Source organism: Centroberyx gerrardi, chromosome 6 (genome assembly GCF_048128805.1).
Source record: "Centroberyx gerrardi isolate f3 chromosome 6, fCenGer3.hap1.cur.20231027, whole genome shotgun sequence".
NCBI lineage: Eukaryota > Metazoa > Chordata > Actinopteri > Beryciformes > Berycidae > Centroberyx > Centroberyx gerrardi.
The window spans coordinates 17901953-17927366 of NC_136002.1; the positions used below are offsets into that span (position 1 = coordinate 17901953).

General features: G+C 43.7%; 1 protein-coding gene across 1 annotated transcript; it reads left to right on the forward strand.

Annotated features, from left to right (window-relative positions):
- The first annotated feature begins 150 nt into the window (after nucleotides 1-150).
- mettl16 (methyltransferase 16, N6-methyladenosine) lies at nucleotides 151-23625 on the forward strand. The gene is made up of 10 exons (XM_071900670.2): nucleotides 151-281; nucleotides 691-827; nucleotides 9487-9674; nucleotides 10696-10836; nucleotides 11078-11193; nucleotides 11278-11420; nucleotides 13674-13743; nucleotides 15544-15633; nucleotides 21670-21843; nucleotides 22534-23625. Exons 2-10 carry the CDS (start codon nucleotides 700-702, stop codon nucleotides 23236-23238), a joined length of 1755 nt encoding a protein of 584 aa, XP_071756771.1. The 5' UTR covers nucleotides 151-281; nucleotides 691-699; the 3' UTR covers nucleotides 23239-23625.
- Nucleotides 23626-25414: the final 1789 nt, after the last annotated feature.

Here is a 25414-nt window from a genome sequence, read left to right on the forward strand (position 1 = left end):
TGGAAAATTAACTGTTTATAGACACACCCTGAGGTTAACCTTGGAGACAAACGAGGCGCAGAATATGGTTGTTTACACGACAACGAGGCGCTTGATGTCGACGTCAACCCGCATCGGCGCACAGGTCTGACGTCACGCATATATCGGAAGAGACTGCGAAAAGTAAAAAAACGTTAGAACAACGTGAAGTCTTCTCCTTCTCTGTGTATGAGTCTAATAAAGTCAGCGACAGCCACCAGTATTAAAAGCTTCAGTCACCACAAGAAAATATCTCTTAAAAGGTAGGCAGACGCAACTGTTAGCATTAGCTTCTGCTAGCCAGCTGCTCCTATAAGTTGAGGTTGAGAATCAGTAGTTTTTGATCCATATCAAATCTGATGAAATATCGTGACGAAGCATAGTGATTAAGAGACAGTCTGTGTAAATGATGTAACTGAAATGGTAGCTTAGGCAGAATTTAGCAGCAATTCACTATATAAACAGCAGCACCAGAAGCAAATGCACACGTTGGCAGACAACGTGTCGATAATGTGCAGATTTCCACCGTTAGCTGGTACAACTTCCCCTTCAGCCTCATCAGTTTGTTGTGATAACGTTTGCATTTCATAGACCAATATTTGGTATGTGTCTGTGCCTGTTTCTCCAAGCTTGTTCATACTCATGATTTCCCAAATGATTTCCCCGCTCAAGGCAGGAAACATGGCTCTGAACAAATCCATGCATCCCCGGAACCGATACAAAGACAAGCCGCCGGACTTTGCCTACTTGGCGTCCAAGTATCCAGACTTCCAGCAGCACGTGCACACCAGCCTCACCGGCCGACCTGTGTGAGTAAATGAGACTGCACAGAGTGGGTGTAACTTTGTGTGTTTCATATTAGTCACTAAGATTGCATCAATATAATATACAATGTTGCAAGCAGTGATTTTACAGTTCAGTTAATGACAAGCTGCTGCTCAAGTTCACCTGATATGACATGGTACTGTTGCTGAAGTCATGAATTGTAGTGTGGTTGACTGGAAAATGTACATGTTTATTGAAAGTAGTAAGCCCTATAAGCTGGCAGGGGGAAAATACACAGTGGAAAGGATTGTGTGCAAGCCAGATGTATTAATTGTTTTGGGAAATCTATTTGTGTTGCACCACCACAAATAAGTCTGTATATGGTAAGGCTTGTGAAGAGATCTGTCTGAGTGTTTGAAGTCTTCATCACATGGTCTGGTACCTGCTGACTAGGAGGCTGGTTGAACCCAAACCCTAACCAAATTTGGAATTATTTTAAGCTATTTTCTGCCAACATCAGTATCGTGAAAATGCCATCTCAGTGTGATTGAGTTATCAGAGCAATTTTAAAAGCAAAGCTAATATGAATCAGCACCTAGGCTAAATGTTTGTTCTATAATTAGATGTAGGCGTCAATGCAAGGATGTCAGCATAGATTTTTTTCAGAAAAAAAAAAGATTACAGTTAATATATTGTATGGACCTGATCTGTCCAAATATTGTTGGGCAGTCTGAAATGAGGAAACAACAAACAAAAGAGGCTGTTATTTTCATTCAACATAGCTGAGAAAAACCTCAAAGCTGACAGTCTGCACTTTCACCTCATAATCACTGACTGTATTATTTCACATCTAAAGTAATACAAATATGGAAACATCAAACAATATGTTGTTTTCCCCAATACTCATGGTGCTCAATGTAGGTTTGCCATTCAAATGACCTGTCTATTATATCCAAGAATGTGTTTGTGCCTTCAGGTTTTCCTCTTGTGCTCCACAGTGGAGAGGCATGCCTTTGGTGTTTTTTGAAATGCAGTGTAGCTGATACATAAATAAATGGCCATGAAATGACCAGGTGTGTTGTCAACCATCCAAAAAACAGAAATGGCCTTTTGGATCTCTCAAATATAGAGGCAGACAGACACCAAAGAGAATTCTCTGCTATGAGCCTGGATGCTGATTGGTTTTCTATATCTTGTAAACTGTGTAAATCTGAAATGGACTCGCACACTCGTGTGGATCCTGCGGGTGCAGGGTGATGTCTGGGCCCGCAATAGGGAGGAGCATCAAGGGCCGTCTAAACACAAAACAGGCCTCCTGGCAAGATGTGAATTACTGACTAATGTAGTTCATGAAGTGTCTGCACTCTTATGCTGAGCTTCCTGACAGGAAAGTGTCTTTATGCATGCCAATCTCGAGTTATGTTTCATGGTCATAGCTTTTTGTCATTGCATCAACATAGAATTTTGATAATCAAACTTTATGGCAAAATTACATTGAATAAATGTAATTTATTATGTACAACACAGAAGATCTCTTGCAGATATTTAATTAAGCAGTGTACACAAACACCCTCTCACCAACATGCCAACCTAACTCATAAGCCCTCAGGTACATATGTGTGTGTGCGTACACACACACACACAGCCTTCACCATCGTTATTCATATCCCACTTGACTCAATTGCCATCTTTCCTGCTCGTTCAGCTTTCAGCAACAGCAGGAGGACAAATGATTAATGCATGCACTATCAACAGATTTGTGGTTCTTTCCCTTCTCCACCCATCCTGTCTGTCTACATGTTTGTTGGTCTCTTGCTTTATGAGACTGACTACTAAATCTAACCCCCAATATTCCAGATATTGCACGGTGACCAAAGATTGCCAGGCAAATTACCCTTTGTTTCACTCCGTACTCAAACATCACAAATTGACCCAGGGTTGGACTTGGACTGTAACACTACCAATGTCCTTCTCACCAACATACTGCTGAGAAGTCATCTTGTGAGAAAGTCCAGGCAGGAGAACAAAGGAAAAATGTGTCTGGTGGGATTAGTGGTGTTGACGTCAACCAGTGCAAGCTCATGATTGCTACTGTGAGGGTTTTTGTGAAGCACGATGAAGCATAGTAGATGGTGTCTCTCTCTTTTTTCTCTCCGTTTCCATCCATTCCTCCTTTTTCTGTCTCCTTTCCTCTGCATGCGCCACCTCTGTTATCACTGTGTGGCACTGGAGGCTGTTGTGGCTGCAGGATATAAAGTGTCCTGTGTAGTCAATAGCCTCTCCCTTTGATTTCAGCTGCCAGCCCCTTCACTCCTCTCCAGTTTGACACATGCATATGCATTGACTGTGTAAATATGAGTAACACCTGCTCTTTCAAATAAATAAACAGAACAGGTGAATCCAAGTGAAAGCTTTTATTTCCACTTGATTTCCAGCTAACAAACCGATTCAGTCATGAACGGGAGATGTAGAGAAATGGCAGGAGACGAGGAAGAGAAGGATTTTTAATCCTGAGATTTCTATTGACAACTGTCTTTTCACACATTTAGTCAGAAAATAACAACTACATCCAATAGTCAAAATTTCATACAAAGAAAATAGTGAATAGGCTCACAATTTTCAATATTTTGCCATCACATATTTTGAATTCTTTAGCAATAATAGCAAAACTGCTGTAATAATATCCAGTGAGGAGACGGTGAAGTCAGATGTGATCTGATCTTGAAATGTCTTATTGATATGTAAATTTCGTCTCAAACGTCTTTTTGCTGAACTGAGTCTTGTAAAATTGCATCACTGTATTTTGCTGTTGTGCAACCCACGCCTATTTGGTGCAACTTCTGTTTCCATGCAATTTACCAATTAAGCACAGTTGTATTTTAAGGTGGTTGTAGTCATTATAGCCATAACATGTTTATTTTTGTCATTATTTTAATCAGTACAAAGTTCTCCACAATCAAACCTGACTCCCAGTGAATGTGTGCATTGACAGTTTTTGCGGGATGTTGTATTTTGAAAATTGTTTGCACTCTGCAGCTTGAAACATTGCATTTGTGGGTTTGGGTTTGTCCTGGCAGAACCAGTTGTTGGGTTAGAGGGTTTTTTATCTACCAGGACCAGGACTCTTGCCTCCCCCTTCTTTCCCTTGTCAGGTGAAACGGGCACCAGGTCGACTCGGCGAGGAAATAACTTTGTGTTATGCAGATGAATGCAGACAGCGTATCGCTAGCAAGCGTGAACATCTGTGTGCCGCTGTGAACATATTGGTGTGGGCTGATCTTTTGCGGTTGTGCGGTGGCCAGTCAGTCGTCTTTTTGGCAACCAGGCGTGAATGTGTGGGCTCGCTGTAAAACTGAACTTGATGTCCATCTGTGACAGGTGTTAATTATAGAGCTTCATTATGTGGCATCTTTCTGTCTCTTACTCGCTGACAGACAGACCAACAGGCAGACAGATGACAAACAGCCTGTCAGTGTTTGGGCTAGATACTTAGCATGGGAATAGGAATTAGCCAATTAGGTAATTTCCCTCTTTTAAAGGATAAGGCTGGTGTTTTTTAATGCATTGCTTACCGTCAACAAATCCTATGAAAATAACAAAATCAGCAATGATTTTGTTTTGCCAGCAAGTCTCGTCCATGTAGCCGGTGCCCAATGCAGCCATGTCCCAGCACCCATAGAACTCCATTGTATTAAAAAAAACGATTAAAAACACGTCAAAGAGCCATGCCGTTGCTCTGGGCAACATATTTCATCATCACGATGCACCGGGCCAGCCGACTTTTTCCTCAAACAACTTAATAAGCCGGCTGTAATCACTTTGCGATCTCAGGAAAGTAGTTCCGTAGCACCGAAAATAGTCCCCGGCGTAATGAAGAATTTGTTCCCATTTGAATTTGATTTGGTAATAACTACAACAGCCTGACTTTTCGTGGTAACAGTTAGCAATTTTTCAACTACCGCATGTACGCGCTAATTTTGCTGTAAAAAGGGTATTTCTGAGCTGTATTTCAAGGTTTTTAGCTTACAATTGGAGCCAGTGAATGACTTCCGGGTTGACGGCTAAAAACGGTACGTGGGAAGTCAGAAAGTAACGGGAGTAGAGCAAACGCATTGTTGATTTTGTTATTTTCATAGGATTTGTTGACGGTAAGCAATGCATTAAAAAACACCGGCCTTATCCTTTAACTATATGTGTCATTTTTTAGACAGCAGAAAAAATGTGAAAATACACACAGGTCACTAGTGGTAAAGCAGGCTGCATGCTCTTGTTGTGTATCTGCTCAGCAACATGCCAGTTCACGGTTTCCTTACTCAGCACATTGTACTCTGATAAGACCCACTATTCACTCAAGACGGGTGAACAGGCGGGAGAGAGTTGCCAGCCCAGACTCCTTCCCTAAAACTTCAATGGAGGTCCAAGATTAGTCACTTTGTGGTATGGTATCTGCTCCGGCTGGCAGAGATTTGGCTCGCTCTCTCTCTCCTTGCCAGCGAGTCTTCCTCCCTCCCTTCCTCCCAGTCTGTCATTCCGTTAGTGGGGGGATTAGCGTGGTTTTGTATTTCCGGATTAATTCATCTACTGGGTTTTTTAGTATTTAAGCAGTCACTTAGAGGATGTGAGTAATCTCGGGGAGACACCCGCTCAATCCTCGGGGGAGATACGTCTCCCCTCATTTTGGGATCCTCACTGGAGAAGACTGATAGCGATGGGTAGAGGCAGGGAACGCAAACCAGAGGCAGCAGGGCAAGAGGATGTGATTGGAATTAAAGTGGAAGTAAGGAACGGTAATTCCCCTAAACAGTCTGAATGTTGGCTTGTTGCAGTCATACTTTTTTTTAAGGGGGGGAGGGGGATCAGGCAGATAGAAGGATGGGATGAGGAAGTATGAATGGGTTTTAAAAATGCAACAGCCTGGGTGACATTTAATTTGGAAGTCATATTTTTCATGGACTGGGAGACGATCGTCTGTGGAAGGCTTTTCACTTCCGTAATTAATGGAATGTTCAATTTTCACACTACGTTCCTCGAGAGAGATATATTATTAAACATGTTCTTAGCAATAGAGAAGAGGGGAAGGAATAATTATGACCCCTGGTAGGGCGATGCCCTCATGTACGCCACGTTTTAAATTGATAAATGTAAACCTGCAACGGTCAGCCACAGCTCTTCTCCAAATCCCACTGGAAAGCTAAGCAGAGCCATTACCATACATCTGTCCCTTCACTATCTGATGGAGATGATGACAGGGAAAGTCTTGGCCCTAGGTAGGACATCGCCTTTACATATTTCACTTTTTAATACCATCGCTGTGAAGGGGCCATTGTCAGCTGTGTGGTTTCTCCAAAGCCCCCTTGATAGCTAGGTAGAACATTACTGTACCCCACCTGATTTATCTGAAAACCAATTAAATTGGAATTATAATTTGGGTCGTGTTGGGGCTGGCCACAGGGTTTCTGGTAAGCAGCTCCAATCAGCTTTCTTGTGCTGACATGAACTGATCTGATTATAAGAACGTATGTGATTTGGTTAATTTGATGTTGGCAGATGAATAAACTTCAAACAGCCTGACCTCCTCCCTGATGAGGTGATATTATCATCCTAGATTAAAGTATTCCTGCCACCTGCCGTCACTAAACTAAAAATGACAATGCACAGTACAATAATGTAGAGCTGCACAATTAATAAATTCTATTGACATATCGGCAATATTGAAACATTTCATTTCATTTAGATCATTTAGCCTAAAAAGCCTAAATCTAAAAAGGGCAATGAAATAATTTTGTTCCTCAAATCATGAATCCTAAAAATGATTAGTAATTCTGACCATAATAATAATAATAAAAATCATCTTGATTATCATTTCAGCCATAAGTGCAGTCCTGCAGTTAGGCGCACATCTGTTTGTTATGGGAATCCTAATTGGCTCCCATCTCAGCATCAGCGTATTTGCTGAATTGCAAAATAACTCAAATGTGTGAAGCACAGAGACAAATAACCAGATTGGCGTTAAATCCACATATAGTTTTAAGCGACGCTCTCATCACTCCTCTTCTGAGCAGTCAGAATGTGTTGAGACAGACGTAACGTGGGAGAAGAAGTTGCTGCTAATCAGCACAAAATTTTACCCAGCACATTCAGAATAAAGTAGGTGTGCCTTGAAGGTCACCTCTCTGCAGAGAGAGACAGAAAGAGTGTGTGTGTGTGTGTGTGTGTGTGTGTGTGTGTGTGTGTGTGTGTGTGTGTGTGTGTGTGTGTGTGTGTGCTTTCATGCTGATCATGTAGTGTGCCAGCGGGGCGGTGGAGGTGAGACTGGGCTGTGGTCTCCTGTCTTTCTCAGCAGGAAGCTTCCCTCCGGATTAACTAGCTGCTCTTGTTCATCTATCTGAACCTGAACCCGGGACTGTTCTGCTGCTCAGCACTTTCACCTTGTTTTTTTGTTTCTTCACCTGCATCATGAACATCTCCGGCTCTTGTCCTCCACACCTCTCTTGTTCACCCTTTCCTTTGCTGATATGCCCCCCTCCACACACACACACACACACACACACACAATATATATATATTTTCACCGCATTTCTCCTCCTTTCTCTCTCGTCTCTTTGTTCCTCTCTATATATCACCCCTCTGCCAGGTTTGGGGTCCACAGGTAGAACGAACCTCCTGTGTAATTGTCCGCTGTCTTCTCCATGACTCACAGTACACACCTCCCTCTGCTCCTCCTTACCTGGTCCGGTGGTGATAGATTCAAGGTCTTTACCGAAAATTACTAGGAATAGTGTTTTGGCTTTTATAAGCCTAATAACTGCAGTAATAGGGTTCCTATTCAGATTCCTCCCTTTTGTCTTTACTGTTGTCTTACATAGGTATATTTTTGTCAAATTTTTTTTGTCAACAACTTTCTGACACTGGTTTGTCCTATCCCGAATGCCGTCAGCCACGATAACGGCGTACCCACGTGTCGACGCACCTACGCAGAGGCAGAAACGTAAATCCCGGGCACGCTCACGCTCTATCTGGCATCAGCCATTGCTCCAGCGTGGCCGGATTTGCGTGCTCTCCTCATCTGTGCAGTAGGTGGGGTTGCTATGGAGACGCAGCATTTGCAGTGCCGCTGATGGGAGTGATTGGTCTGCATTGCACACACACACCGGCATATACACACACACACACACACACACTCATCAAGGGGCTAAAAATAGAGGCCTGGCATGCCCGCTCTGAACGGCCTCCCTCTGTATATTGATCCTTATCCAGCGACGCCTCGGAGGAGAAATGGAATAGAGGGCAGAATATTTTTAAAAATCAGATAGATGAGAGAAGCATGCCGTCATTTGGAAAGGAAGCGCTTTATGCTGATACATCACTTTTCCCTCATTAGCTTAATTCATCCTAACCTTTGCCAATTTTTAATCTTTAAATGTCTTTACTGGTTCGTCTTTTGAAGATGTGCAGTGCGTCCCCGAAGCAGCCAGGTGTTCGTGTTTCTCCTGGCACTAAAGGTCGCAGCAGCAGTTGATTAAACTGGACCATTAACCTAATATGATCGTTAGTTGTACTAGGGACACTTGGTGAGCGCTTCTCATTTGTATCCATCCCACACCTGACTGGTGGAGAGTCATTTGTCTTTGTTATCACTCCTGAATGAAGATGCAGGCAGGATTTGGAGATTAGACCATAGTGAACAGAGTCTTGGTCACAAAGACTGAGGCAGGTTTTTCCCCCATTTTGCAATCAATCTTTCTTATGAAATGCAACTGAGATGAGAAGGGATTCCCCCTGATACAAATCTAGTTGTTGGAGTCATGTTGGTGAAGTTTGGTCATCAGACAGACCTGGAAGAACAAGATCAATACATTGTTTTGCAACAGCAATCAAAGTAAAATAATCTACACAAAATACACCATAATGACAAAGTGAAAACAGAATTTTTGTGGTTTTATTTGCTAATTTTGAAGGCAGTGGATCTCAGAGTCATAGCTTCATCTTCATCAGCAGTAGTCTTTCTTGTCTTCACAATAGAGAAAATATGCTCACACCAAACTTCTGAGGCGCCAGACGCTCCCGTCACCGGGAAGTGTCTAATTACATCTGCCGAGGTGCGAATGCGCTCACAGAAGCTTTAATTATACCTATCTCGCCCACTCACTTAGTCTCCCCTACCCATGCCTGCTTTGGTGACAGCTGAAATCATTAAACATGTCGAAAGGAGAGGGTGGGAGAGCTGGATGTGTGTGACTGGGAATTGGCGAATAAGTGGGAGGTCTAGTAATGTCGAAAATGTGAATTTCAATTTCATTAGCAAGGGATGGGCTGCTTATCTCACTATTGTTCTTATCACAGTGTGTGTCTGTGAGGAGAAGTAATGGAGGGCAATGCAGAGAGCTACCAGGCTGGAGTAGCAGGGGGTTAATGGAGTTCTGTGTTAAGAGCGGTCTGGTAAAGTGCTGTCAGTGACAGGCGGCCTCATTGGTAAAGCAAGAGAACCAGCATAGCAAGTCACAAAATTGAAATCATTACTAATTCTTAATCATCATCAGATACATTTTTGGTTAGAGGTAATACGTTTTCAATTTTAAGTGTAATATCCCTGCCTTTCTTAGCCCAAAGAATGTGTTGCTCTAGGATTACAAAATGCTGGAGTGTTGTTGTTGTTGAGTGTGGTGTGATGGACTCAAGCGGCCATATTTGGTTTTCTTCTAGAGTGAATTTCAAAGAGCCGGAGGCGGTGCGTGCGCTGACCTGCACCCTGCTGAAGGAGGACTTTGGTTTGACCATCGAGATCCCTCTGGAGCGCCTCATACCCACCGTCCCCCTGCGCCTCAACTACATCCACTGGGTGGAGGACCTGATAGATGGCCAGGGCCAGCCACGCAAGGGCATTGACATTGGTAGCGTCCTGTGACCCTCTTTCTATTCATGTCACACCACTCATGTCATTAGCTGTGTGTATTATCACTTTCCTCACATCTGGGCTTTGGCGTCACAAATGAATCAAGGTGACATAATTACCCAATTACTCATTCCTGCCGTTTAGCTTAGACATTTCCTGAAGTCGTTTTCAGTCCAGCCCACAGTGATTTACTCCATAATTGTATACTTACAATTATAGTCAATAGCTAAATGAAGTTCAATACAAACATTTGTAATGAATGTTAAAGGTGTTCAATTAGTAATCATGTTTGTGTGGACATAGGGGGATTCCTCTAGATTATCTTGGAGCAAAGCTCATCTCTGTGCGTCTGGCTCAGGTCTGTCCCACATCCCCAGAGAAACTGGCTGCCAGTGGCACAGATCGGCAAAGAGCGAACGCCTGTTGGCGCTTCCAGCTGGTACACACCAGCCCATCCATTTCCTGTGTACCTAGCACTTATCAGCCAAATTCCCATCCACATGTCACAGCTTGTTTGCTGCTCTATCCATCAGAAATACAACTGTCTCGTATTATGATTGTGTGTGTGTGTGTGTCTCCATAGCTCCTTAGAGCCTTGGGTTACTGATTGGTGACCCCGACCCATTCTGTAAGCAGATTGGAGCTGTCTGCTCCCTGATGGATCGCCACTGGGCATATAATTTCCCCCCGTCTTTAGCTAACGGACGCCACTCCACTCCCCAGTGGACGTCTCTCTAAGCCTGGATAGACTATATAATGTAGGGCTTGGTCTTTGTTAGGCCTGAATGATTTGATAATAGTTGCTGGAATTGTATTTTATTATCCATTACGCCCAATAAGCGAAAAGGAATGCATTAGATGCTCATTATCTCAATTACACAGTCATTTACTTAAAATAGCTTCACAGCATATTTACATATCGTTCACTGAAAATCATACCCATTCATCATCCTAAAGCATACACACATTTTTGTTGAGCTGCCAAAACGTGTGTGTTTATGTGTGTTTGTTTTTCCCAGGCACTGGAGCGTCTTGTATCTACCCCTTGCTGGGAGCCACTATGAATGGCTGGTACTTCCTTGCCACAGAGGTAGATGACATCTGCTTTGACTATGCTACGAAAAACGTGGAGCAGAACAACCTCTCTGACCTCATTAAAGGTACGTGTAGTCCACTCACCAATCAACCAATATATTTTAAGAAATTAGCTCACTATCTTAAAACGGCAGTTTTTCAGTACAGTACTATGACATGTCTCTTTTTCCAACCCATGTTTGTTTATATACATATGTTGTCATAGACTAATATCCTCAACTTGCCTGCCTTGGCCTTATTTCTTATTTGTAATTATCCCAAGATCTGTCTTATGATTAGTTTTCTGTGTTCTGTGCATTTTCCCAGTTGTCAAAGTTCCCCAGAAGACCTTACTGATGGACGCCTTGAAAGAAGAGACGGCCATCGTGTACGACTTCTGCATGTGCAACCCTCCTTTTTTTGCCAACCAGCTCGAGGCTAAGGTATGACTTGTCTTGCCCTGAATATTTTGCTGGTCCTTCCAATAGGATTTTATGTCTACCTCTGTCTCTTTTTCCTCTCTCCAGGGTGTGAACTCGAGGAACTCACGGCGACCTCCTCCCAGTTCAGTAAACACAGGCGGAGTGACAGAGATCATGGCGGAGGGCGGTGAACTGGAGTTCGTCAAGAGGATCATTCATGACAGCCTGCAGCTCAAGAGACGCCTCCGGTGAGGAATAGGGCTTAACTTGGGCCTGAAAATTTCAGCCTGACTCAGACCTGATTTTTTTACCCAAACCCATTCCAGGGGGTGTAGCTTTTTGTGAAACCAAACCTAGCCTAAAGCTTGAATCTGAGCCTGAACCAAACCTCCCTAAATGAGAAATTCATTCCTAAGTGAGAATTCATCTTCAGAAATGGTAAGCATTTAGGATTACACAGCTTCACATGAAACGGCATTTACACTGGCAGATGGTGGCACAAAAGCATTGCAGTTTTGTCCGTTTGGAGAGTCTTTGATCAATTTAAGAAGAGGTTTAGATGGGAGATGAGAGCACCAGTGATGGGGAGACACCAAGAGGGGAAAGGGGCAGATGGGATGCAGTGCAGCGATGGAGCTGTCACCCAGAGTTGGTTTAATGATTTGGCACACACTCACCCTGTGCAGTATCCGGGTGCCCACAGGGAACAGCTGTGTTTGGGTGGCTGGGGTGTCTCCAAACCCGTCACTGTACCCCCTCCCCCCCGTTACCAGGCCTGTCACTGGCGCAGCAGAGTGAGACACGGATGCAGGGAGGAACGGAGAGGTGCCATTAAAGCTGATTAGACATGCCACACCTGCATGCCCCCCTAGAGGGACTGTAGTGTGTGTGTGTATGTGCAGAATTATGATTACTATGCACAAGAGTGTCTGTGTGCTGTATGCAGTGCTGTGTGTTTGCATACGCTCCAGTGGAAAGATGAGTGGCCCTCAGAGGGGCTCCGTTTGCCTGCATGTTAACACCTGTGTGCTCTTGTGTAGCCGTGCGTTGCACTTCTCTGTCGAGGAGAGGCCGCCACCGAGAGACAACCCCTGGTCTCCCTCTCTTCCGCTCCTCTTCTTCTTATCTCCTCGGCTGTCTCTTCCCCTGCCGTGTCAGGTTTGGGGTTTGGGCCAAGCCAGCCGGAGCCGGCTGTCACTCCCAAAAGCATGCTGGGACACCAGAGCCACCAGGTGTCCATGGAAACCCAGCCAGCTTTTCTGATTGGTCCTTTGAGACACCCCACCCCCCCGCCCAGCTCTTCTTTCCAACAACACTAAACTGTAATTACTGCCAGATGGGGGCGAGCCACCTTGGTTACCAATATAACATATACATACGCACACACACACACACATAGACACACACATGTCACAGTGCCCAAAACCACAGTTAGGAGAAGTAGATGATACTGCCTATTCAACTTGCTAAGTGTTCACTGCCATTGATATGAAAATTACCATCTCTGGTGATAAGATTGTAATGATACGTCTGTGCTTCAGAAGGCCTCATGTGAAGAGAGAAGCATTAATACGGTTGGGATCTTAATCCAGCTGCACGCTTTGGGACATCTGAAAGGGCCTTGTTGGAAGAGGGAAGCCAGGGATCTGTCATGGGCGTTAACACGCATTTTGAGTCTTCCCCCCTCTGCTTGGGAAACATCTGTGGATATTAGAGCTGTTTAATATTTCATTGTGTCACCTGAGGCGGACGCTGTGCCCCCCCCAGCCCTTCACCCCTCTGGGCGCTTCTCCAAGCACGCATCTTCATGCCTCCCTGACCTGGTTAACTCTGTGTCCTTACAATCATTCACAAGTTAAATATCAAACAGATTTAAAGAATGTAATTTGTCTAGTTGGGCGTGGCTGTAGCTTTGTATCTAAGCTAGATTTAGGGATATGGTTGTAAATACAAATATGCCTATATGTACTGTGTGTGTGTATATTATCACAATTTATGTGCAATTTATGCAAGATCTTTACTTTGCCCTGTGGTAAAATCCTTTTATGTTTCTGTTTTTTTTAAGCTATGGCTGATACATAAAGACCATTAGCCTTACAAAATATCTAGTAAGAACTAAACACCCTGACCAGATTTGTGAAAATTGGTCAGTTTTCCTCCGAGACTGACTCCCTGATGTGTTTATCTTTCCTCCATTTTCCTTGGCCGGACTCTCTATAGGTTGCTTATTGATCAAGAACAGCCTCATCTCTTTATTGCACAGCAGAGATTATTGATTGAGCCTCCTCTGTGGGACAACTTCAAAGCAGCTTTTCCTCTGCTGTGGACCAGACAGACCCGGTTGTTTTTCTGGCTCGCGTGTTTTACTTTAGTCTTTGTGGTCCCCCATAAGCCCACCTCGGTTCATTTGATCTCTGTCTGGGAGTTCATGCCTGGGCCAGCAGCCTCTGACACATCCACAAAGACACACAGCTGGCTAATACAGACTGTTTCTCCTGCAGGTGGTACAGCTGCATGTTGGGGAAGAAATGCAGCTTGGCACCTTTGAAGGAGGAGCTGAGAAAGCAAGGGGTGAGTAGCCAGCGAGACCCAGAACAAAGGCATGGATCCCAAACACACACAAGCATGTACATCCAATACAATCAATAAATATTACAAAGCAGTCATAGTTTCTTGAACTCCGTTTGTGCATGCGGCAACATGCCCCAAGGGCAAGCTTGGATAATGGCTTGTTTAAACAGTGCTTTGCCTCCCATCTCCCACCAAGCTCTTTTGGGACTGTAAGTTGATGTTAGAAGGGGGGGGGACCTATTGAACCATAACAGATCAACCCTATCTAATATGCCAGCTAAGCAATGTCACAAACCAGTCATGAATGACCTGATTTCTATTAGTGGTGCATGACTGAATCGCATGGCATTTTGTAGCTAGCATGCATTAGCATCATTAGCCTAACTAATATCCTAGCACATGACTCCTGACTGTTATAGGCCTCTAGTTGTACACCAGCCACTTCACCCACATGTACAAAAAAAACAGACTGGCATCAGCAGACTTTGGTAAAACCTCTGTCAGTCATCCCAAATTGTCCATGGTCCCCCCCAGCCTACCACCCCTCAAACCTTGCCCCCTCCAGAGGTTTTAGGGTGCTGTCACTGCTCATCAGCATGAGTGCAGCCTTGGCTATCATCCAGGGACGAGGACGTTGCCTCATTTTAAAGTGTGTGTAAAAAGAAACCTAGCCTAGTTAATATGCTAATGTTTTGTGCACCCGTCCCTCATTTTTGTCCGTCACTCCAGTCGTCTCCTTGTCTCTCGTTGCCTTTTTAATTTAGCAAATGTTAAGCTGGGCTACTCATGAAAGCCCCCCGTCTCTCTGATACAGTGCTCTTGACCTCTGGCCTTTATCTTAGTGACACTTCCCCCTCCTCTTATTTACTGAAACATCCCTGGGAGACAATTTGAAGTGGTACAAACTGTTCTATTTTCACACGGGCTTTCGCACCATATGTGTGAATGTGTCCTTTTCACATAACATTTTTTTTTTCTCACCCACGATTAGAGATGTGGAGCTCGTTGAAGCCAGCAGTCACAGTGAGAATAATGTCCGTTTACATTGTTAGTGCGCTTGCCTTAACCGTATACACACACTGAGCACGACCACTTCGCTTTGCATCACTTCGCTCTTTCAAAAGTCATTGAATAGGCGTTTGACTGAGTGTGTTCTGGGGTGAAGCGTCAGAGCAAATTCTGTTTGCTTGACATCATTTGTTTATGTAGACTTATTTTGTAGCATTTTCTTAATTTTGCCAGAATCATGTGTCTGGAAAATGTAATCTTGATATTATGCTTCACTCCAGCAAGTTAACATTAGTTGTTTAGCCTACCAAAAGAAAAGTTAGCAGCTAAAATATTTGAGACTACTTCAGGTAATGTTACAAGCCAGGAAGACAAACAATCTTTGCCACTTTCCTCCCTGCATTATTTTGTTTGTCAAGATCTTGAGAGATGGGTCATGTAACTTGGCAAGCCAGACACAGCCGTAGAGTGTCTTCCATCTAATATTCAAAGACGAGGGGAACTAGGATGAAAGATGAATGATTTAATGACTGGGAGAATTTGAGAACTAGATGTTTGGTTTCTGTGCCACGACCATCATGCTCTTTTGCATAATAAACTTTGTCAGCTTTTGCTCATCACATTGTGGACCTGGCTTGCATCAGCACCTATCCCATCATGTGTGCCCACGATTTCTCACTTCTCATAGATAATGAATGGAGGTAAACCGTTCTTGTGAAATAGCGTCTGGTCTGCAGCTGCCCTCGGAGTGTTATATTTATGTCTGACTCAGTGTTTGTTGTGTGTTTTCAGGTGCCCAAAGTGACCCACACAGAGTTCTACCAGGGACGCACCATGCGCTGGGCACTGGCCTGGAGTTTCTATGACGATGTGATCGTTCCGGTAAGCTGGTGCAGATCGGTAGTGTTGTCCGCTTGAAGATTTCCAACCATACTGCCCTCTTAGGCTCCGCAGATTGTTCTGTGGTCATTCTGGTTGCTTGGACTGCTTCCCACCTGCTGCAGGACGTTTCCCAAACCCCAAAGCCTCCTCCTCAATAATGCACTCCCTCTGTGTCCCGTTCTGTCTTCCCCCTCCCCAGCCCTGCGTCCTTCTTCCTTCCAGCCCATTCCATTAGACGCACTTATGCCGCCCTCTGGGGAGATGTTTATGTGTCTTTAATGTGCTGTAGCCAGGCAACAGTTGCCAGGGTAGGAGTGTGCGCATATGCCATGCCATCATGCTCTCCGGGCAGTGAGAGAGGGGCAATGGAGATAAAAAGAAAGCGGGAACAGAGAGAGAAATGGTAAAAATAGTAAAAAGCATCATAGAGAAAATGTTGCAGCGGTGTGAGAGAGAAAGAGAGAGAGAGAGAGAGAACAAAGGGGGATAATGGAAATGGGCGGAGGTGGTTACCAGGTGCAAGAGGAGAGGTATTTTGAGGACTGTTGCAGTCTCTCTTTTGCTGGATTCCTCTAGTCTCTGTTGCTTTTCAACATAAAAGCAGTTGAGCAGAAAGATTGGCCTACATTTTCTACTGCCGCCTCTCTCCCTCCTCCTCCTCCTCCTCCTTCACTCCTGTCCACAGTTCTTTACACACGGGAGCTGCTCAGCATCATTACCAGGCAGACCCCTCTAGTGTGTGTGTGTGTGTGTGCGCATGTTTATATGTGAGAGTTTATGTATGTGTAATTCCATGCATGGATGACCGCCTAATTCTGCCTGCGTGTGTGTTCATATGGATGTATGTATGTGTGCATGGGGGTGTTCATTAATGTTACATATAACCTATAGTATATGTGACATGCATGCAACGGTGACCTACTTAACCCCTTCATAGCAGGAGAGTGGCCCTGCCCAAATCCCTCGCCAACACCTTCTCTCCTCTCCTGTAATTTTTTGCTTTTTCTCTCTCCTCCACTCCATACATTGGTTTGTTTTAACCTATATTTAAACAGGCAGATGACAGGACAAATTCTCCTTTACAAGGACAGGAAAATTCAAAAGGAAATTCAACTCTTTGAGGACTACAACATATGTAATGAACTGATCAATATCTCTGGCATCTAATCCAGGATGTTGTCTTCAAAACAATCCTTTGTCTAAATGGCTTAATTGATTGAGCTTGATCAATTTGAAAATGAACGAAGAACATATTCAGCATTGTGTTCCACTTTTACGAGTGGAACAATTGAAGCTTATTTCCATTATGGCTCCTCATTACTGGGAGGGAGAGATGTGGAGGATATCGAAGGGAGAAACAGATGGAGTGGAGGGAGGCAAAACAAGAGAGAGGCAGGCAAAAAAAATTACCAAACGCAGACAAAAGGAGAGGATAGAGACAAAGGAGAGTGAGATTAGGGTGCAGACGTAGGGTGAATAGAAATAGCAGATAGAATAGACTGCCAAAGAATGTTTCTCACAGCCCCGAGGCTCGTTGTTGTTGATGCTGATGCTGCTGCTAGTGGTCCATCGGAGCATCATGTGACTCAGACAGGGCCGCTGGCAGGAGAGGGTTAAGGTGGGTTCAAGGTTCAGGAAGGCACCAGAGATGCAGAGGCCATGTGGGGTTTGGGGGGTTGGGAGGAGAGGGGTGATCAGAGTAGGCTTTGCAGTCTATGCCTGAAGGTTTTTTTATTTTTTTTTGCGTTTTTTTTGTGTGTGTGTGGATGCATGTAAGGGGGGAAAATACATGATTTAATGACACTTGATCTGGAAAGAGCAGCTTTTGTTGGACTCAGAGGCTTTTACTGTCCCCGGTTTTCAAAATTAGGGGGGTGGTTCTCATTACCCACAGAACAGAAGAGTTGGCTGTTGATGTAAAAGGCTATCGTGTGTGTGTGTGTGTGTGTCAGAGAGAGAGAGAGAGAGCATGCAGTGAGGTGAGAGTGGGTAAGTCAGATAAATAATGGAGTGAAAGAGCGGCAGAGTCGCAGACGAGGATGTGATTCAGTGGAGAGGGCTGTACCTAAAATTGCACACGTGGGTTATGTAGGTTAGATGCCCTTTGTCTGTGAATCTATGTGTCTGTGCATGTTGACTGTGTGGGTGTGTGTGTGTGTGTGTGTACCAATGTATTAGTGCAAATATCTATGTCAAGGATGCTCCGTACCGTACGAACAGACAGGTTTTCCTTGATGGATTTTATTGATTTCTTTTTCTTCTCCTGTGAGCCGAAGGGCTTTCAGAGCAGACAGAGAGAGAGAGAGAGGTGCTGAGAAACAAACAAATGAAGCAGCGTTAATAAGCTACCAGACAACCCCAGCAAACACAATTAAATATGGCGACCTCTTCTAAAGATGTATCTACATGGATCATGATTTTAACTTAAAAAAACCTAGTGACCAAGGCTGAAAAACCCATCTAGAATCTTTTTTTTCTCCAATAGTGATGAATAAGAAGACACAGGGAAGATGAATAAAAGCTTAATTGAAACTCGACTCCTAGGTCAGCGCAGCAGCATGAAGGTCACAGTCTGCTCCTCCTCTGTGCTGTTTGTAGGTCAGTTGGCCACGCTGTCTGCAATGTCACTGTACTTTCTGACTGCAGACCCCCTGCTGTCTGCTCCCTGCCTCTCACTGGGCCTGCGCCGACTTGCAGGTGCAGCTTCACTTATTAGCTGCTGTGGACGTGTAGGAGAAGAGCGCTGCAGAGCGGCTGCTGTGCACGGACACGGTTGGATAATGACCTTTTCCGCCATTACAGCATGACATTAGTGGGGGATCAGAAGTGAGCGGCGATGCCCAATTCACTGCAGGTCCAGGCAGAGCTGAAATGGATTGGGCTCCCTCTAGTGGTGTGTGTCGAGACTTGCCCTCTCCTGCCATCTTATGTCAATTTCTCCTTTCTCTAGGCATGCACTGATGCCACCAGTACTAATTCCAAGCATCAGCTCATATTGAGTAGTGATACATTACTTTAACTGAATAATAGACCATTAACTTGGAATCATAGATAAAAAAGGCACATGACTCTTGGTATCAAATGTACATTTTGGGGAGTTTCCTTGATACATGGTACCCTAATTTAGCCTATTACTGGCCTGATATCACACAAGATAATGAGACAAGATGAACATTAGGTTGTTGCAGCAGCAAAGGTAATGGTATTCAGCAGGGATAAAGACAAACAGAAAAGCAGTCACGATCGCTGACTTAAATATGGAGTTCAAAATTTTAAATGTGATGTGTGTGTGTATATACATACTGTATATACCAGTATCAGTACATCCTTGCATTGTTCTCAAACTTCAAATTATTGACAGTAGCATGATCACTGTCATTTGGGAGTGAAGAGAGAGAGGTAGTCATACAGACAGAGATCTAAGTAGAAAGATAGAGAGATGCAATTAGTGACGCATCTGTGATTTGACGACATGGGAGTCATTATCTCCTGCAACATGTGACTCCCTGTCTTTGCCTCCATTTCTCTCACTCCATCAATCCAGATTTGGCACAGTAGTCGTCACTATTTCTTTACTTTTACAGTGAAGGAGTGATTTGTCTTCCCAGCTCTTTGTTACCCGTCTGTTTTTTATCCCCCTCCCCCTCCTGCTCCCCACATGCTCACCAGTCCTTCCAACCAGGCTTCCCATGGTAGGACAATAAGAAACCATCAGTCCTGATCTCCTCGCAGACTATTGTCCATTTAAATTTTAATGATAATATTTTCAGATGGATTTGTGTTTTACCCAACAATTCATACTTTAATTGTTATTATGAGTTGATGAGTAAAAATGAGATATACTGAATACTTATTCTGAGTATATGTGCTATCACGTCTGTTAGTGTGTGTTTGCCTTTGTGTGTCTGTGTTGAGTTCAGTGTAAACTCGTGAGTCTGCCATAATTATGTTGGGAATGGGAGGCATGCAGGAGGAGCAGCGTCAGGACAAACAGTCATGGACACAAGTTTATCCTTAGAACAGCCACAGGGCCGTGGAGCAGACTGACAGCTTTGTTTTAAAGACATGAGGCAGGGCAGTTTATATATGTGATGCCTATAGTCTTGGAAAGGAAAATCAAAATATTCATGAATATATACAACTCTATCTCTCAAAGCCAGAAACCAGAACACCAAGATCTGAACCCATTGTATTGTCAAGATGTAAAAACTGGAGCTGTTCCATAGAGAATACATTGGAAAATACAGTAAATAATAATGTGATATTTCATAGTGCCGGGAACGAGACTCTCTTTTCGTTTGGCCTCCTCCACAGGGAGGTCAGAGGTCACAGTCAGATACAGAATAGCCCCCCTGGAGTAGGCACCATGTGTTGCTTGTGCATCACTTGTGTGGCGATGACAAACCTGCCAGCACCCTTTGAAAGCGGGTTGGTATCAGATACATAAGGATGTTGTATCAGCACGCTTTTACTGTACAGCTTTTACAGTACAGTATGGCACATTAGTGCAGTGGAAAAAAACAACTGCAATACAATAAAACATAAATTATACAAACTCAAATGTTCACTGGGTCCATAAAACCATTCATTCATTGTCAGTGAAAATTTTACAGTTTCATAACACCACTGAGTTTGAGTTGTGGTTTGAGTCTTAGTTTTGGGGTTTCTGGCTTAAGCTGTTTTTCACAAATATCGATTGGACTGTTCCAGACTACGGTAATAACATGTATTGATTTTCCCCTTTAAGTGTCCCATTTATTTTCCTGATTGTTATAAAGAAGGGAAATAGGAAAGTGAGGAAAGAAGTGCATTGTTATTTTATGAGTCTATTTTCAAACCCACTAGCTATCAGAAGACAAGTTTATCCTTTAACAGATTTCTGAGTTGGCCATATAGGAATGGTTTAATCTACCAAAGTTCAGCCTGGTCATAGATTAAAACTTAAAACTTGCATATCTTTCTATCTAGCACTTAGAGGTTTAAACCTATTATACAGATCAAATAGTGCGTGATAGTACTGCTAATCAGACACAACCAGACCCCAGACAGTGTTGTCTAATAGTGTGATGAAATGTAGTCTCTGATGACTTTGCATCACTTCAGATATTGTCCTAATGACAAGTATCAGTATCAGCACTTTATTATAATCCAGCTTGAACATTAATAGTTTTTTTTTAATGTGGCCTTCAGTAGTTTGTTGTAAATGAAAGAACCCTCTTCCTTCCAGCTTGTGCAGTGTGAACCGCTGCTGTTCACTGCCCCCTACTGGCAGCCTTCTGCACATACTTGTGTACCAGGATACTTGTAATGAGATCTAAATGCCAAGTTTAGTGCACTCAGTCGGTCGTTCCAGTATGTGATGCAGACGTCTGAGAATGTAGCTGTGTCAGATTTACTGGGTATGATCTTTCACTTTTCACAACCTGCTATCTTCATCAAATTAATTAAAATTACATTACACACAACAGTGCCACAACACAGAACTATTTAAAACACAAAAAAACAGAAACGTGACAACAGAAACAAAATAAAGAACATAACATAATGAATGCAATAATATATGTACAAAATAAATGAAATGGGAAAACACACAAAACAGAAACAGACAGACAGTTGGACAGGAACAATGACAAATTGTTGGAAATATTTACAGATTATAGGGGCAGGACTCTAGTGATCTCAAATCTTCAGAATGTATACTGCTTTCTTATTGGAAGCAGATTCGCTGCTGCTGTCTGTTGTGATTGATTGTTAGTATGTAATTTATGCAGAGGCATATTTCTGATGATGCATTTGGAGAATATACAAAAATAATTGCTCCATAACAAATCTCTTTCTCTCTCTCCAACCCACCCCCCACCCTGCAACCCTCCTCTCCGGGTTCATCTGTCTCTGCCACTCAATCTCTTTTTATTAAATATATATTTTATAGAAAAAGAGAAACTGTTATAATTTTACACCATTTTGTTTTACTTGTCTAGAAGAGTCTCCTGTGCAGATCTGTGGTTAATTCTGGCTGTCCCTCTTCTGCCTCAGTCTCCTCCCAGTAAGAGGCGTAAGCTGGAGAAAGCACGGAAGCCGCTGTCGTTCACCCTGCCGGAGGCCGGTCTGAAGGAGCTCCAGGCTAAAGCCTCGGCTGTGGGCTGCAGCGCCCGCGGCCCTGTGGACAGCATCACCGCTCTGCTGGAGAAGACGCTCACTGACCTGCGGGTAAGTGTTAGGGTTGCAGGGATACAGTTCTAAGATATTGTTCTTTAAAAAGGTTATCTATATCGGAGAATTTCCCCAACATGGTGCTTGTTAAAGTGGCCAATGAGAGACATTCCCGATTCCAGTATGCTCTCTGTCAGGTCCTCTGTGCTCCTTGACCTGAGTGCGGCATTTGATCTGGTTGATCGTGACACCATGTTGGACAGTTTTGAGAAGTGGGTGGGCTTCTCTGGTCTGGCCTTATCTGACTGGGAGTTTTTTTTGTGCCCTTGGTGATTACTCTTCTAGGAAAGTTACCATTATGTGCGGTGTCCCACAGGATCCATTCTTTTTTTATTATACTTATACTTTTATACTTCTTTTGTAATTTTTATACTTAAACTTTCAAGTGTTCTCTTTTTTTATATTGTTTTTCTACATCATGTTTGTAAAGCACTTTGGGTTGCAACCTTTTCATTTGATTAAAATCCAATTGCTCACAATATGAGCAACAATTCAGAAATCAAGGCAAAGTGACACACAGAAGCATATTTGACCATTAGTTTAGGTTCGTTGCACAAAATGATTGCTACATAATATCAGAGTTTAAATTGAGTGAAAGTAATGGATCAGAATCGGTACATCACACACCCTGCTACCATGTCACCTCAATATGTGTGTCTGTTCCTTCTACTTTGTGTGACACTGCAGGTGCTGCACAAACGTGTCCCATGCAGAAAGCAGCAGCAGAGCCTCTTTCTGACCGCTGTGGAGAACACCTGGATCCACGGACGACAGAAACGACGCGAGCAGACCCGTCAGTTACGAGAGCTTCCCAGAGCGCCCACCAGTGCTGGAGCCGGCTCTCAAACCACTTTGACTGCAGCTGTCCCCGCTACTGCCCCATCCTCCCAGACCCAGCCCTCCTCCGCGCAAAACAGCAACACCCAGAACAGCACTCAGAACCAAGCTACTACCACACAGGAGCCGGCAGAGCAAACGCCCAACGGCGGCGCCTCGAACGAGAAGATCAAAGAAGAACTACAAAATCCGACTGAGGAACAAAAAGAGGTCTCGGAAAATGTAACGGGCGAAGATGTGGACATGGAGTCTCCCACTTCCACAGAACCCCCCGCGCTGTCACCACCAGCTACAGGACAGGACACTGGCCCAAAGGAAGAACCTGCTGCAGCACATGAAGTGAAACGCACCTCACAGGAAGTGGCGCCCTCAAATCGGCCCGTGAGCCCCGGTGCAGATCAGCATTTCCTCTTCAAGTGTCTGCTGAATGTGATGCTGGAGGAGCGCGATGTGGGGATTGAGATGCACTGGGTCGAGGGCCAGAATAAAGACCTGATGAACCAGCTGTGTACCTACCTGAAGAACACACTGCTAAAGACTGTGGGCAAACCGTAAATGGCAAGAAACTTTTTTTTTTTTTTTTTTTCCAAACAGTACAGTGAATAGAGACCTGAAAAATGCTATTTCTTTTTAGAGAATAGGCTTGATTGCCAGCCTGTTGGGAAGTTTTTTGTTGTTGTTGTTTTGGACAATTCAGCCCATTCAATTGTGCACAACAGTCAGCTGTTGCTCGTGAGAAGACTGGAAACTGTACTGTTGACTCCAGTGTAACTACTGGGAGTGTTCATACCTGTGGATCATCACATAGTCTGACCTTTACTTCAGTTCAAATCAGCTGACTTTCTTGGGCCAGGCAGTTTTCCTTTAGGCAGCACACAAGCTGGTACTTCCAGCTCAAACTTGTCAACAAAGCATTTGTAATAAATGTACATTTTAGTAACATATTTTCTCATGTGTCCATCTTTCATATTCTTGAGCTGTTTTGTCCCTTGCAGTAGCCAGGTTAAATGGAGTCAAGGCATTGTAGGATGTCTAGATTGCAGTTCCTTCAAATGGCCACAAGAGGGCAGAGTACATCTGTCTTTCTCGTTCATAGGTCTTATCCCTGTCATTATCTGTGATATTTAGATAAAGCCCCTCAATTAGCCCTTCAATACAAATTGTCTTTGTGAATGGCTTTGTGGTGACAGTTGATCCCGGTGTGGTTTCACTGATGCTTATCTTTTTCCACTCATTTACACTCGAGCCAAAACTGCAGCCTGTGTAACGCAGGATGTTCCTGGACTCCCTCAGTCTTTCCTGTGCCTCGAGAACATTTACTATTGTGGCCCATCTATTGTTATTATTAGGTTGCGGCTGACATACTTCCTGATTAGAGTTGAGTGAATAACAGGAAAAGGGACGTAAATACCCAGGGCCATGTGTATGCACAGGCAAATTCATTGTCGGCGAAGTGTGTGTGTGTGTGTGTGTGTGTGTGTGTGTGTTTCACAAGCTAAAAAGACTCGCTTCCTGCTCGTACTAGTTGTTCTGAAAGCTGTCCCTGGGTTACGCCATGACTTCACCAGCTTGTGTGTGTGTGAGAATCATGTGAGAGTTGGGGGGGGGGGGGAGTAGAGCAACAGCATGCTAACAACAGGCTCTACTGTCTCTAGATTTGTTACAAATAATTGTTCTGTTACAACGGTGCTGGTAATAACACGCACTTTGATACTGTTCTGATCCATCAGGGGCAAACAACACAAATGAAATAATGGTTATGGTCACATTATTGATTAGTTTTGGCTGACTCATTTCTACCTACTTGGAGATATTTGTGCTGAACATGCTGCCTGGTTGCTTACACAAGAAGAGGAAGTCTCCTCCAAGGGCAGGCAGTCACCGGGGGACTTTGACATTTTGAATCAGTCTAGCTACAGCCAGGCCGCTGCTGGAAGTGTGGGCTGATGTAATGAGCCTAATGTCAGTAATAAATCTTGTGGGAGGTTATATAGCACACCTATAGTTATTCATGATTCACACTTCCCTCAAAATAGAATTGTGCTTGGTTTAGAATATTTCAGAATGGATTAATATCGAAATGGCAGGCTCACCACACTTACCTTTGCATTTATGTTTTTGCTTGTAATTTTGGTTATCTAGGAACTCAAGCTTATTCCACTGTTGCACTCATTGTAGGTCACTTTGGATAAAAAGTATCAGCTAAATGTTTAAAACGGGCATGGAAATGCAAAGTCTTAGCTGGACAGATAGGCTGCAGAGGATGCAAGTCAACAGAGGATGCAAGTCAACATAGCATAACAATGGATATCCTCCATTGATGTAAATGCTTTCCCTATCCCCTCCCTTATCTCGTATTCATTATTATTAATTAGATTTCTTATGACCTATCCTGCCGCGATCAAACATGAATTGAAGTCGACTGTCTTTGTTCAGTATCACTTTACCTGCAGCATTTACGGGCAAATTGCCTTTGCGCTGAGGAGGCGGGAGAATGATACGAAAATCTACTGCATTGCTTGTGTCCATGTGTGCAAGCGCCATACCTTGTTGTTCTTCGCGGTGATTGGTGGATGAGCAATGAGATATGTTAATGAGATGTAAATCTACTGCAGTCATGGTTACTTGTAAATTGCGGAAGCATTAAGCCGCTACAGGCACTTTTGAACAGAGAAGAGGCGTTGTCCAGCGCGATATGCAACGCGAAAACGTTGCTATCACACCATTCAAA

Bases quoted from the DNA above. Each gene is read 5' to 3' on its own strand.
- mettl16 (XM_071900670.2), top strand. From the start codon at position 700: ATGGCTCTGAACAAATCCATGCATCCCCGGAACCGATACAAAGACAAG. The intron at 11,421-13,673 runs GTGAGGAATAGG...TTTCTCCTGCAG, and splicing joins CAGCTCAAGAGACGCCTCCG to GTGGTACAGCTGCATGTTGG. The intron at 15,634-21,669 runs GTAAGCTGGTGC...CTTCTGCCTCAG, and splicing joins ATGACGATGTGATCGTTCCG to TCTCCTCCCAGTAAGAGGCG.